Source organism: Aquarana catesbeiana, linkage group LG03 (assembly GCF_042186555.1).
Source record: "Aquarana catesbeiana isolate 2022-GZ linkage group LG03, ASM4218655v1, whole genome shotgun sequence".
Lineage (NCBI taxonomy): Eukaryota > Metazoa > Chordata > Amphibia > Anura > Ranidae > Aquarana > Aquarana catesbeiana.
This window is the reverse complement of record NC_133326.1, coordinates 365,457,026-365,470,306: the sequence shown is the minus strand read 5'-3', so window position 1 is coordinate 365,470,306 and position 13,281 is coordinate 365,457,026. Positions and strand designations below refer to the sequence as shown.

General features: G+C 44.4%; 1 protein-coding gene across 1 annotated transcript in view; it reads left to right on the top strand.

Moving 5' to 3' along the window:
• The window catches only part of SH3RF2 (SH3 domain containing ring finger 2), a 260,511-nt gene that overhangs the window by 223,844 nt on the left and 23,386 nt on the right, over nucleotides 1–13,281 (top strand). The window contains exon 7 of the mRNA XM_073620627.1: nucleotides 3,009–3,179. Coding sequence (XP_073476728.1) covers nucleotides 3,009–3,179 — 171 coding nt within the window. The remainder of the gene's footprint in view (nucleotides 1–3,008; nucleotides 3,180–13,281) is intronic.

Here is a 13,281-nt window from a genome sequence, read left to right as displayed (position 1 = left end):
GCGATCCCTTCTCCTGCAGCGCACAGTGCATCCCTTCTCCCTAATGTTTCTGCTCTGTTCTCTACCTCTTCTGTACTTGTATAGGCTGTATATTTCACCACTCTATGGGTATTATTGGGCCCAGGGGATGCCCTGTTGTTGTGGGGAACCTCTCCAAGACCCTCTGGCCTTTATGGCTTATTGACTATGCCTATTTACTGCTGTTGTGTCAGTTCTCGGTTTTCTTATATTGCCTCTTATTTGTCTTCCTTTGCCATCATGCAAGCCAACCTTTGTTACAAATGTTAAAGCTAGCCGCTGCATGGGCAGGACTGCTGTATGTTAATTCCTTGGTAAAACCGAATAAACTTTATTGAAACAGAAAAAAGTTGACAGGATAATAGGGTTTATCCAGGAAAGACCAGAAACAGATGACTAAGGTCCAGAAATACAGCACTGAAGTATAAACAAATGCTTGCACATAAACTGCTGGTGTGAAAGTTTCAGGATCTGTCCAGCCTTTCAGGGATACTTAATCTCTGTATCAGTTGGTGAAAGGCTCCGAGCAAGGTTCAATCCCTGAAAGTGTCTGGTCTTCACCAGAGGGTCTGATGGAGAGGTTGGGTTTGACTTCAGGACAACTGATTAGTACAGACGTAAAGTGGAATGGGAAGTAAGAAGCAGAATTGCAGTTAGGGACAAACCAGAGTTGTGGACAGGCAATATGTTAGCTGGGCCCTGATTCACAGTCAGCAACGTTCATGCTGGCCAAGAGCCCCCCTCCCTCTGTCCTCAAGCAACAGAAACAAGATGGGGCACCAAAATACCCAGAATACAGAGGTAATCTGCCATTTAGTTACTCACATGTTCTGATCTAGAGGCCCAATTCCTGAAATAAAGCCTTTTAATGTAAAACTATACAGTTTGAATTTAAATGCAACACAGGGATGCCGACCAACACTTACATATTCTTCATTTATAGGTTCCCTTAGATGGGTCAACCTGAAGGGGGCCTATACTGAGCCTACCCCGAAGGGCACACTTCACTCGAACTATAGCTTGCATAGTGATATCTTTTAGGCTATCCCTTCACATCAATTTCTGCCCTTAAAGCTTTTCCGGCCCCATGCAATAAAGATTATAAAGAATTAGGCTAGTGACATGGGTACCACAACGGTTGGCAGGCTGGGGGCTCGATCAGAACTCTAACATACTGTATAAAGATGTTATATGTTCCAACATTAAAAATATAAACAGAAGCACAAGGCATGACACCAGACTAGATTCTTACTTAGTTACAAACATTGATAAAACAGTAAAACATGTATATAAAAGTGATAACTGCCATTCTCTAGCACATTTAGAAGTAGTTCACATATAATAATTAGGATCAAGCAACTCCCTCCATTCACCAGTAACGGCATGCTGCCTGTAAACATAATAATGTAGGTTTTCACCCCCAGGCCCAAGACAACACAGCTTTATCCATACAGATGTGTCTTCCCTAGTCCCACTTTGTATAACACCTGCAAAACTCTTGATGACAAAGTCTCCTACAAGAGCACATGAACTGGGCACTCACAAATGTTCCCAAACAGTAGCCTGATGTTGGCTTCAATGACCCAAAAAAGGGCCACAGGGATATACAGAAAGTTTAACTTGTAGCATTCTCGCACTCTGCAGACCAAATAACGTTGGAACCGCGATGAGTGGGTAAGCCAGCATCCACACCCCTGACCAGGAGGTAGATAGGAATTATCCGCCCGTCCAGCTGTTACAGGTTTCACCGGCTCCTGAGTACCATCAGGCACCCTCTCCACCATGACTAAGGTGCAGATGCCCACAAATGGGTTATAATTGTCCGGTACAAGTGCTGCTTCTCACCCTCTTGGGATAGCAAGCTCTCCAAAGTACTCCAGAAGCATCTCCAGGTTCAGTTCCAGTCTCCAAATCCTGCTCTGCCTCCATTACTCCCCGGGATGCCTCCAATGTCAACTTGACAGTAGGAGAACACTTCTCCGCTGAAACTCCATCCCCTGGAGTGACTCTTTTCCTTGCCTTGGTTCCACAGGCACCAGATTAGAGCGGAATGATGTAACTCCTGCCTCAGCCATCACACCCAAAGTCAGCTCTTCAACTGGAGATAACAGGGATGATGATTCTTTTTCTCCACATTCAAGGGCTGCCCATGGATGGGCTCAACCCTAATGGTAATGGGGGAACCTGTCCACAGCTCACTCACCCTGTATTGGCTGGGACCAAGAGAGCCTGGCTCCTCCACTTCTAATCGATCTGCCAGATCTCCCTCATCATAAGCTGCATCCTCTTCCCAAGGCATTTTCATATCTTGTGGCTGCTCACAATCCAGAAGGACCTCAAACAAGAAGGCATTACACCTCCCACAACATGCCCAAGGTGCGTAAGCATTTTAAAATTTGGGCGATTAGGGACAAGATTTTGATCACACCATAGCAACACAAGACAAACACTTTTTATGGCACTACCCGCAGACCGGTATCCATTGTCATCCCCCTGTATATGAGTACAAACATCCAGGTCTAACCCTCTTCTCTGAGGCATTCTTCCATAGAAATAGGAACATAGCTGTTCACACAGCTGACCAACTGCTATTGTGTATTGTCCACTCCTCCTTCAACTTCGCCTTCTGGCACAGTTGCAAAATAAGAGCAGATAAAGAAGGAGATTTGGAGAGGAAAGATACTGTACACAAATTACCCAATTATAAATAACTAAGCAACATAAATAGGGTGGTGAGAAATTCAGATTGCCCGAATAGCTCTGAGGGATGGCAATTGTATGAAATTGTATCTCCATGCTCAAGAGTTCTTAGTTTTAAACGTGTTTTTTTTTTGTTTTGTTTTTTCTAAGTACTTCATCTTGGGTGCATTGATCACATTCAAGTTGAGTCTTTAAGCCACACACATACAGGGTCTAAAATGCTTATTAGCTTAAATGAACACAGCATGCATAGAAACACTGATTTCATGTCTCATGTTTACTTTTAACAGGGGTATCGCTGTCCATCCATACACAGCTCATGGACCAGATGAAATAGATCTGCAGAAAGGAGAAGGTATTCGTGTCCTGGGAAAAATCCAAGAAGGCTGGCTCCGAGGAATTTCATTGGTCACAGGAAAAGTTGGTATCTTCCCCAGCCATTGCATTCACCCAGTACCAAGGTTAGTACTGTAATATATATAAAATGTCTACCTAAAACTACATTTAAACAACATAGCTTGTTATTTAGTGAAGAGATGTTAGAAAGAAAAGAGAAAGGAAGGAAGGAAAGAAGAGAGGAATGGAAAAAGTTGTATCTTACATAATTGCAGACTTAAATTTGAACTCCAGGCAAACATCCTCAAGCGGAATCCCACCCAAAAGTGGAACTTCTGCTCGTTGTACTCCTCCCCCCCTCCGGTGCCACATTTGGCACCTTTCAGGGGTGGGGGGGGGCAAGATACCTGTCTAATACAGGTATCCTGTTCCCACTTCTGGGAGCCTCAGCCGCTGATGTTGACGTCACCGCCCAGGCTCCCTCCTCCTTCCCCGGCTGCAGGGCCTGTAGGAGCGGCTTCACTGACTCTCAATGGTGGCAGCATGCACTCGACAGCTGATGGAAACATCAGCTGTGGTGCTGACATCGCTGGACTCCAGGACTGGTAAGTGTCCGATTATTAAAATTCAGCAGCTGCAGCATGTGCTCCACAAGGTCCACTATAATATAGGTTAGGGTAGAGTTTGGAAAAACCATACTATGATATTTATATTTATACAAAATTAGTTGGATTTTCGGTTGGATCTGGACAAATATTTGCAGTACCACTTCCTATACTAGGCTGTTTGTTGTGTAAAATTAATATATATAAATCTAGATTTATAAATGTTTAAAAAGGAGCATAATACTAAAGCTTTTAAACATTCTGGCAATTGCTAGAAATGCTGCAACTTTGACTAAAATGCCTTCACGTTACATACTAAAATGTATAGAAATTACATACTGCGATTCTGTAATTATACATTTCGCAGTCACGATGCATTCCATAGCGATCCTGTTTTCCTACACATTGTTATAAAGGTGTGGTTGTGAGGAAAATTAGATCTACTTTGAGAAAATGCAAATGGAAATGTGGGTGAAATGTAAAATCATTGAGAGGGAAAATGCATTAGCTCACTTTAAGTGGTTACATTAGTAGTTACAGTTCTGGATGGTCATAATGTATTGCATATAGCTAATATGAGGGGATGGAACCATGGATTGTCATTGCTACAACAGTAATGGAAGAAAATTCCTTGAAAGCATGAATGCCATTTTAAAGGGTGGCACCCTGTAGTTTTGGAATGGCTGTTTGTTTTGTTAATTGCAAAATGTATCCTTTTTGTTTTTAACTATTTTTTTTCTTACATCCTGTTTATCTTTTTATCTGATGCTCTTTGTTTGCTGGATCTGTGCTTACAGCAACACTTTGAAATCCATTTTTACAGCTATCACACTTTCCTTGGGATGTATTGGCACATTAGTTAAATACAATTTAGCATCATTGTTCTTTTTGTGTGGGTGATTATTTCGCATCACACCTTTCATTGATGAAACCTTTTAATAAAATGTATGTGACGCTCACCTCCGGAGGGGCCACTGAGAATGATACAGCTTCTCCCAAAGTAGTACAGAAGCTGCCAGTCACAAGCACAGTTTCATGCACACCGACAATTCTAGCTCAGTCTAGCCAATATCTATTTAGAGTTTATTGCAGGAGTAACATGAAACAGGAGAGGGGTTCAGGAGTTTCAGGATACTCCATGAGGATCAACAAGAAGACAGACTTTTAGCACAAATTCTTGTAGTAGCATGTACACATTAAAGTCCCAACCAGATACTCACAATGTCCCAGGATCTGTCTGTCACTCAGCCTCCACACCTCAGTGAGGGAGATAAAAGATCCTTCCCCAGACCAGGACTTAAGAACAGTGCCATTCAGCAAAAATCTATTAGCAATCTTCTCTAGGTCCTCAGCTCATCCTGGGGCCCAGATTGTCACTTTTGTCTCAGTGTAGCTGTTCCCCTCCTAGCAGAGGAAAGAATACTCTGGAAAGGCCTTTCAAACATTTATCACCCCCAGGCACCTTCCGGAAGCCTTCTTCCAGGGATTGGCTGGGGCATGATAAATATTCATACTGGATATTTGACTCTCCCTGCCCTATATTGTAGAAGCTTCTTCTAGGTGGTGAAAATCAAACACCCAACTTGGGAAACCTTGACCAAACAAAAACAATAAATGCCTGCACTACATGTATGTATAGCCAGAACATTTTATATCGTTTTGGATAGTAGTAGAGAAAGATTGGAAGTCTTATCAAGTTGTTATTGCTGTGTCCCCACTGGGTAGATATTCCAAAGGAGACACCTGCTCTTGTGGCTGCTGTCTCTGAGGCTATTTCACCCCACTTTGTAGAGATTTTCTCTCACTTTCTGTTGGGTCTCATGTACAGATTAGCAAAGTGAAATCTTCTGAGTACTACAAAGTCAAGTAAAAATAAACAAACCATTATAAACCTCCCTCATACCATAGAAAACTAGAAAAAAAAATAAACAAAAAACTTTTGTCTGTATGCATTCTTCAAGAAGCCATAACCCTTAGCAGTACACAGCCTCTTAAAGTGGGAAAATACTATTTGAATGTTCAAGAAATACTAGACTATCAAAGCCATTGTTAAAGAATATGTTTACCTTTTAGAACCAGTACACAGGGTGTAACATGTAACATGTTCTAGTTGTCCGCCCTCTCCTCCTCAACAACTGAACCCCCCCCCCCCAGGTTTAACTCTTGTTAAACTATTACAAGTTGTTGTTCAGTAAGTAATATTTTGCATTTCCTTTGTGTGATTTATGGGTCAAGCACCACCTGTGCTCAAGCTTCTCTGTTTATTACATACCTGTGGATCATGTTCCTGATGGAAAATTTGTTATACATTCTACCCCGCTGATTTTCTTTACCTTGGCAGAACACGTCTTCATTTACATTCATGTGTGAATCCTCATTGCCTAGTACGCTTGAAATATTCAGGCAATGAAATGGAAATTGTGGTTTGTGTTCTTAGTGCTCATTCTGCATCCTCTTCATTGTTCTCCCCCTAAACCATAACAATAAAAACTAACTACAAGAAAAGGCATAAATAGAACAATAATAAGCAGCACAATCTTGCCACCAAGCTGGCAATTCTGAATTGCAGAAGCCTATTTTATCCTCCCAGAAACGTCTGCACAAATGAAATTAATCGGTATGTTGGTTGCTTTGCCAGAGAGTAGCCGTATTATTAAACCATAAATCAAGAACAATAGGCAGCCAAATACAACACCAGCCAAGATTGTGAAAATAGTACCATATGGCATAGTTTAGGTTGAATTATGTGAATTTAGACTTTAACCGCATGCTTCAGGGAAAAGAGACACATTTATGCATCTTTACCAGTAACGTATACAGATTCCTCTTTCGTTAATTAAAACACTTAGGGGCATATTTATAAAACAGAGAATCTGACAATTGCCAAGCACTCAGTGCAAGTAAATCTTCCTGGTACATGTGTTAAATGACACCACCGTGTTTGGTGAGTGGTGTCACTGCTTTGCAAATATGCCCCAAAAACATGCTTTAACTGAATGTAAAGTTTGCAAAGCTTGATGGCTTCAACTGAACATGACCTGACCTGAAAAAAAATTCTAAGGTAACCTCTTAATTGTAGTGTCTGCAAATATTCATTCTGGCATTCAAATCCAATCCTGTGGGGTCTCCTTGAATCCTAGGCTCAAGCTGTAGGGTTGAACAGAGGACAACTGTATGTTCTGATACCGTCTAATTTAATTTAAGTATTTTATCCATATTTGATACCTCATATGGCCCTCTTGATTATCCACTATCCGAGATGCCCCCTAATAGGATTGGCAACCTGAAGAATAAGAGATGAATAGCCTCTTGGATAAGTAGCATATCAACAGGCAACGTCAATCCGGTCACTACACAGACTGGGTCTAGCTCCTTTAAGAAATCTTCTGTTTGGTGGACGTATATGAGAAACAGACATTGATAAGAAGGAGCCCTCGCACGCCACCTTTACGTCCAGATGAAGCTACACACCCCCTAATGTGAAACGCGTTGATGTCAGTTCCGCTCAGACGCCACGCTATGGCGACATCCCCCATAGGTGTCTGCGGGCCTGCACACTGAGGGAAGGACTATGACCGTCAGGTCTAGGCAATTAGAGGGAAGGAATCTGAGATGCACGCCTATGGACTCGATTTGATACCTTGGTGACAAGTCTCTGTGCTCGGTGACAAGTCTCTGCACACAGCAGTTTTACCTTTCCCTCAACACAGCGCTCCTCTGAGCGATATCTTTTTGAGGATATGAGGACCCTGCGGGAGCCAAGCACATATAAAGGCACGCACCACCACTGAAGCATCTGACGGGATTTGCCTGATATCGGGAGTGGTAATGTATTGCGGTTGCTTGCACCCTCTGCATAATATCAAAATGACCACCAACTGTGCACATTGTTGACCAATCATCTCTCCACCGGGACACATGTACAGTGATCCACATGTACCAATGGACTCTGTCTTTGCTCATATATGAAAGGTTGTTTTAGCCTGCCCAGTGCTGTAATAGACATCACACGGGACTATCTCCACTTGAGCCCACACAGGATATATGGTGTCTCATCCTTTTCCTTCCCTGCCCCTCCTTCCCACTGCCGGCTCAAGCCCCCTGGGGGACTGGTGTTAACCTATCTGCCATACTCAGCAATTGCTGGATACTCCACTTCAGTGGACGGCTAGGCTGACACCAATTTCCTTTGCGTCTGGATGCTGTTGTTGTTTTATTTTTGTTACATGTTGTACTGTCCCCCCAGTTTGTGGTTGCTTTGACCAGTTCATCAGGGCCAGTCTGCAATCTGTACCAAGGGTAGTTCACTATTGGTTTATACTCTTTTATCGACATGTTCTTTTTTGTACCGATTTAATAATACATTTTTGATAATAGACTCACCACGTGTATTGCTCTTCAGTAAGCCCCATCTTCTCTAGGTCCCCTTCTGTCTGGGATATTTTTTATTCAAGCTGTACATGGACCCTCAAGTCTTGCCAAAGGTAAAGCTGGCCACACATGGATATTTTTTTTCATTCAGCTAGTGGGCTGAAAAAAAAAATGAACACGGGAAGAGGATGTGAGTATTTCCCTTTTCAGGACAATGTATTCTGACTGCAGGGCTCTTCTCTGTAAGAATACTTTGATCAGCGTCTGCAGCTGCTGATCGGGAAAAGTTTTCCCAACATTCTCATTTGACAGAAGTTAATCTAATCATCAACTTTGTTAAGCGGGGGCAGCCACATATAGATCGAAGTTCAGCTGGTCCCTGCTGAAGCAGTCAAATTTCGATCCATCAGTAGCCAGCTTAAGGTAATGCCCCATTTTCCCCCTGTTTTAATTCATGGCCCCCTTATTCAAATGTCATATTCCAGGTTGTCATTTGGTTCTGGTACTTAATGATTAATTGTTATCGTGGGGTGGGGCTTAAAGCATAACTAAACCTAAAAACAAAAACCTTATATATTGTAGCTTACCTGTAGCACTACCCCTAAGGAACCGCTGAGTTTTGGGTCCTCTGCACAGCCTGGCAACACGCATATTCCAACTTGCATCCAGACACAAAGAGCAGTCCATAGGCTTGTTTTTTAGGATTTATTAGGGATTTCAACTTGGATAGGGTAAAAGGGGTTATGAGATGCCCAACTTGATTAGAAGAACAATAAAAATTAGGACAAATTCCTTCGCTGGCACACTGTAACAACAGATACTTGACTGTGCTCCCTCCTGAACAGCAACAGTCTTTAGCAAAGTAATCCCCTCCTAGAAGTTTAGTATTCCCTGAGTGGATTTTTAGCAAAGTCCCAACTTGTAGGAGCTCTTGGTTCCCTTAATGAAAAATACCAGTCCACCTGGCTGTGGTAACTACAGTTTCTGATACCAAGGCAAGGAATTTTGTAAGCAATAAATTCTCCCCTGAAGACTTGCCAAGAACTTGCATAGGCCCTGGGGGTGTAGAGGTACTTACACTGTCGTTGTCCTGCAGCTATGTATAGAACTGCTTTCAGGCCTTCTGCTGGACTGGTTCCTTTTTTAGGCTGTCCATCCTCTGTGGACTGCAGAGTAGTGGAGCTCCCTCTGTCAACTTTCCTCCTTGCTCCAGCCTGGAAGCAGAACACCCCCCTTCTCCGGGGCCCCTTCCCAGGCCACACAGCAGCACCTGAACCATCCATCTTCCACCTGACTCCCCTGCTGGCCAGGCTCCACAATAATTATGAGCTGGTTCTGCCACCCTGCCAAGCCTCCTGCCTGGGGATTGGCCCAATTCCCATAAGTATTCAGATCCCTGCCTCTATCCCCCCTCCCACTAGTTTCTATAAGTTTCCATGAAGCCTCCAGAACCAGGGGGAGGCGATAGAGGACTGTTCTGCAGATCTTAGGGCAGGCCAACCTAAGGTTCACCGTGGATAACCATACCCAGTCACCGTGTGCAAGTAACAGCTCACCTTGCCTTTTCTTGTCAAAAGTTATTTTATTGTGTTCCTGGGTCCTGGTCATGGTTTACTGTAGAATTTGGTTGTTGGAGGCAAAGAAATTAAATTTTTCCTGAACTGCTGGTACTGTACATTCAGGGAGGGAATTAGGTAAGAATGAAGGATGGAAGCCATAATTTGCGAAAAATGGAGTCTGTTTGATAGCGGAGCGAATGGAGTTGTTGTAGGCGAATTCAGCCAATGGGAGCACAGAAATCCAGTCATCTTGGGCAAAAGAGGAGAAACAGCGTAGGTATTGTTCGAGAGTTTGGTTTGTTCTCTCTGTTTGCCCATTGGTCTGGGGATGATAGGCAGAGGAGAACGACAGTTCAATATTCAAAGCTTTGCACAGAGACCTCCAGAATCGGGAGGTAAACTTTACCCCCCCCGATCTGAGACGATATTGGCTGGCACCCCGTGGAGTCTGATGATTTCTTTGATGAACACTTGTGCTGTTTCTGAAGCTGAGGGGGTACCCTTCATTGGAACAAAATGGGCCATTTTTGACAGTCGATCTACAATTACAAAGACGGTGGTATAGCCCCCCACCGGAGGTAGCTCGACAATAAAATCTATGGATAACATCTTCCATGGCCTGTCTGGGACAGGCAGAGGTCTTAGTAGCCCCCATGCCTTAGTTTTGTAACCTTTGTTCCTAATGCAGGTTGTACAGGATTCCACAAATCTTTTGCAATCCTTACATACCTGAGGCCACCAAAAGGTACGCTGTACCAGATCGATGGTCCTGGTTATACCGAAATGCCTAGCCAGTGCATGATTATGACAAAGCTCCAATATGGACACTCATAGGCTTTCGGGTATCTAAATCTTGTTTTCGTGCCAAAGCAACCCATCTCTGATCTGTAGTTCTGGCCCAACAGAAGGTCCCAGTCTTGTGGAAGCTTGCTTAATTTGCGAGAGCAGGTTTCCCTGAAGCAGAAGAAAATTCCCCAGGGACAGGATGGTGTCCGGAGGTGAAATTTCTTGGAGTTTGTGAAACATCCTGGATAGGGCATCAGGTTTAGTGTTTTTGGAACCAGGGCGGTAAGTGACATGAAAGGAGAACCTGGAGAAGAAGAGGGCCCACCTGGCTTGTCGTGGCTTCAGTCTTTTTGCAGATCTCAGATACTCCAGGTTCTTATGATCTGTAAAAATTAGGACTGGATTGGCAGCTCCTTCCAGAAGGTAGCACCATTCTTCTAATGCAGATTTTATTGCTAACAACTCTCTATCTCCTCCGTCATAATTTCTCTCTGCCACAGACAACTTGCGAGAGAAGAAGGCCACCGGGTGCAGCAGGGCCCTGGTTCCTTGCCTTTGGGACAGCACTGCTCCCACAGCAATTTCAGATGCGTCTACTTCAAGTACAAATGGCAGAGAGGAATCTGGATGTTTTAATACGGAAGCAGAAGTGAAGAGGCCTTTGAGGGTCTCAAAGGCCTCTTGGGCTTCAGAAGACCAGTGAAAACATGTTCCCTGTTTGGTTAATTGGATAATTGGAGTGATGATGGCTGAGAACCCCTTAATAAATTTCCGATAGAAATTGGCAAATCCAACAAACCGTTGGATTCCCTTTTGGTCTGTTGGGACCGGCCAATCCAGTATTGCAGCAATCTTTTGAGGATCCATTTTAATGCCCCTACTGGAGATGATTAACCCCAAAAATGGTATACTTTCCTGCTCAAACTAACACTTTTCTGCCTTCGCATATAAGCCATTCTGTCGAAGCCGAGCCAACACACTTCTGACGTGCCTGCAGTGAGATTCAAGGGAGAAAGAAAAGATTAGTATATCATCCAGGTAGACGATGACAAACAGATCTAGAAAGTCCTGTAGAACGTCATTGATGAAATATTGAAATGTAGCGGGAGCATTACACAACCCGAAGGGCATCACCAAGTACTCAAAATGCCCATAGCGGGTACGAAAAGCAGTCTTCCATTCGTCTCCATCCCTGATACGGACCAAATTGTAGGCTCTGCAGAGGTCAAGCTTAGTGAACACAGTGGCAGTTCCAAGTCTTTTGAATAGTTCTGGTACCAGGGGGAGAGGATAGCGTTTTTTTACTGTGATTTTATTTAATTTGCGGTAGTCCACGCATGGTCGAAGGGTATGATCCTTTTTCTGTACAAAAAAGATGCCCGCGCCCGCTGGGGACGTGGACGAGCGAATGAAGCCTTTCTTTAAGTTCTCATCAATATAATCCTTTAATGCCCCTTGTTCTACCTCTGTCAGGGGGAAAATCCTTCCGAACGGGATTTCCGCTCCGGGAAGCAGCTCGATAGGGCAGTCATAGGCCCCGTGGGGTGGTAAGGTCTCTGCCCCCCTGTTTACTAAACACGTCTAGAAAGTCATGGTAAACTTCTGGGATTGACTGATGTAGACTAGTGTCTGTGTCTAGGCATAGCAAGGTAGTGGCCCTATGAGCGTCTTGTGATCTGCAGAACTGCTGACAATAGGAAGAAGAAAAGGCCCAGTTAATGTCAGGTTTGTGCGCTTGTAACCAAGGCATGCTGATGATTATAGCGAACAAGGGTGAAGCAATGATGTCCATGCGCAGCAACTCTTGGTGAGAGTTAGATATGGTAACGGTATTGGGATGGTCTCTTGGGTGACAGGTCCGGACTTGATGGCGGCCCCATCAGCCAGGTGGATGGAGAGTCCATGGGCCTTTGGAAGAAGAGGGATCTGATGTTTTGCAGCAAAAGAGGAATCCATGAAACAGCTGCAAGCTCCGGAATCAATAATGGTGGTTATTTGCAGAGTCTTTCCGGGGAGCTGTAATGAGACAGAGAGGGCAAAGTGAGATGTGCTTTTGGCCAGAGGAACAACATAGTCAGTAGACAGGGAGAGACACTTACGGAGCTTAAGAGGGCAGTTCCTGACGTAGTGTCCGGGTTCCCCGCAGTACAGGCACAGATGTTCTTCCTGGGTGAGGGAAGGCCGAAGGACCCCCAACTGCATGGGTTCAGGCGTATTAAACGTGGAGGTAGGTGGTGCTGGTGGAGTATGACTTGGAATCTTTGGAAGCATCCAGGTTGGGCGAGAAAGTCCTGTAGCCCTCTCCGCCCTACGTTCTCTTAGACGTCGATCGATCTGAATGGCCAAATCGATCAAAGCATTCAGAGTCTGTGGTATGCCAACTCTAGCTAACTCATCTTTCAGGGGATCAGAAAGTCCCATGCGGAACTGGTAGCGGAGAGCGGCATCATTCCAATTTGTGTCTGCGCTCCACCGTCTGAACTCAGCTACATAATCCTCTGCTGCCCTGCATCCCTGCTGAAGGGTAGGCAGTGCAGTTTCCGCAGTTAGTGAGAGCTGGGGATCTTCATATAACTGGGCCAATGCGTCAAAGAAGGTGGTGAGGTTGGTCAGAGACGCATCCTTTTGTTCCAGGAGACAATGGGCCCAGGTTTGGGGATCACCTGTAAGCAAGGAAATCACAAAGCCCACCTTGGTGACCTCCAGGGAAAAGGTGTGTGGTTGGAGGGCAAAAATGAGTTCACAGGAATTGCGAAAGGCCCTGAATCTACTTCGATCTCCGGAGAGTCTTTCAGGCGTCGGAACTCTAGGTTCTGAAGGAAGCATCAACATGGTTGGAGAAGGGCCAGCTGAAGAAGCGGAAGGAGGGGCTTCCTGGACCCCGGTAGAGTTAGACAGGGCTAATA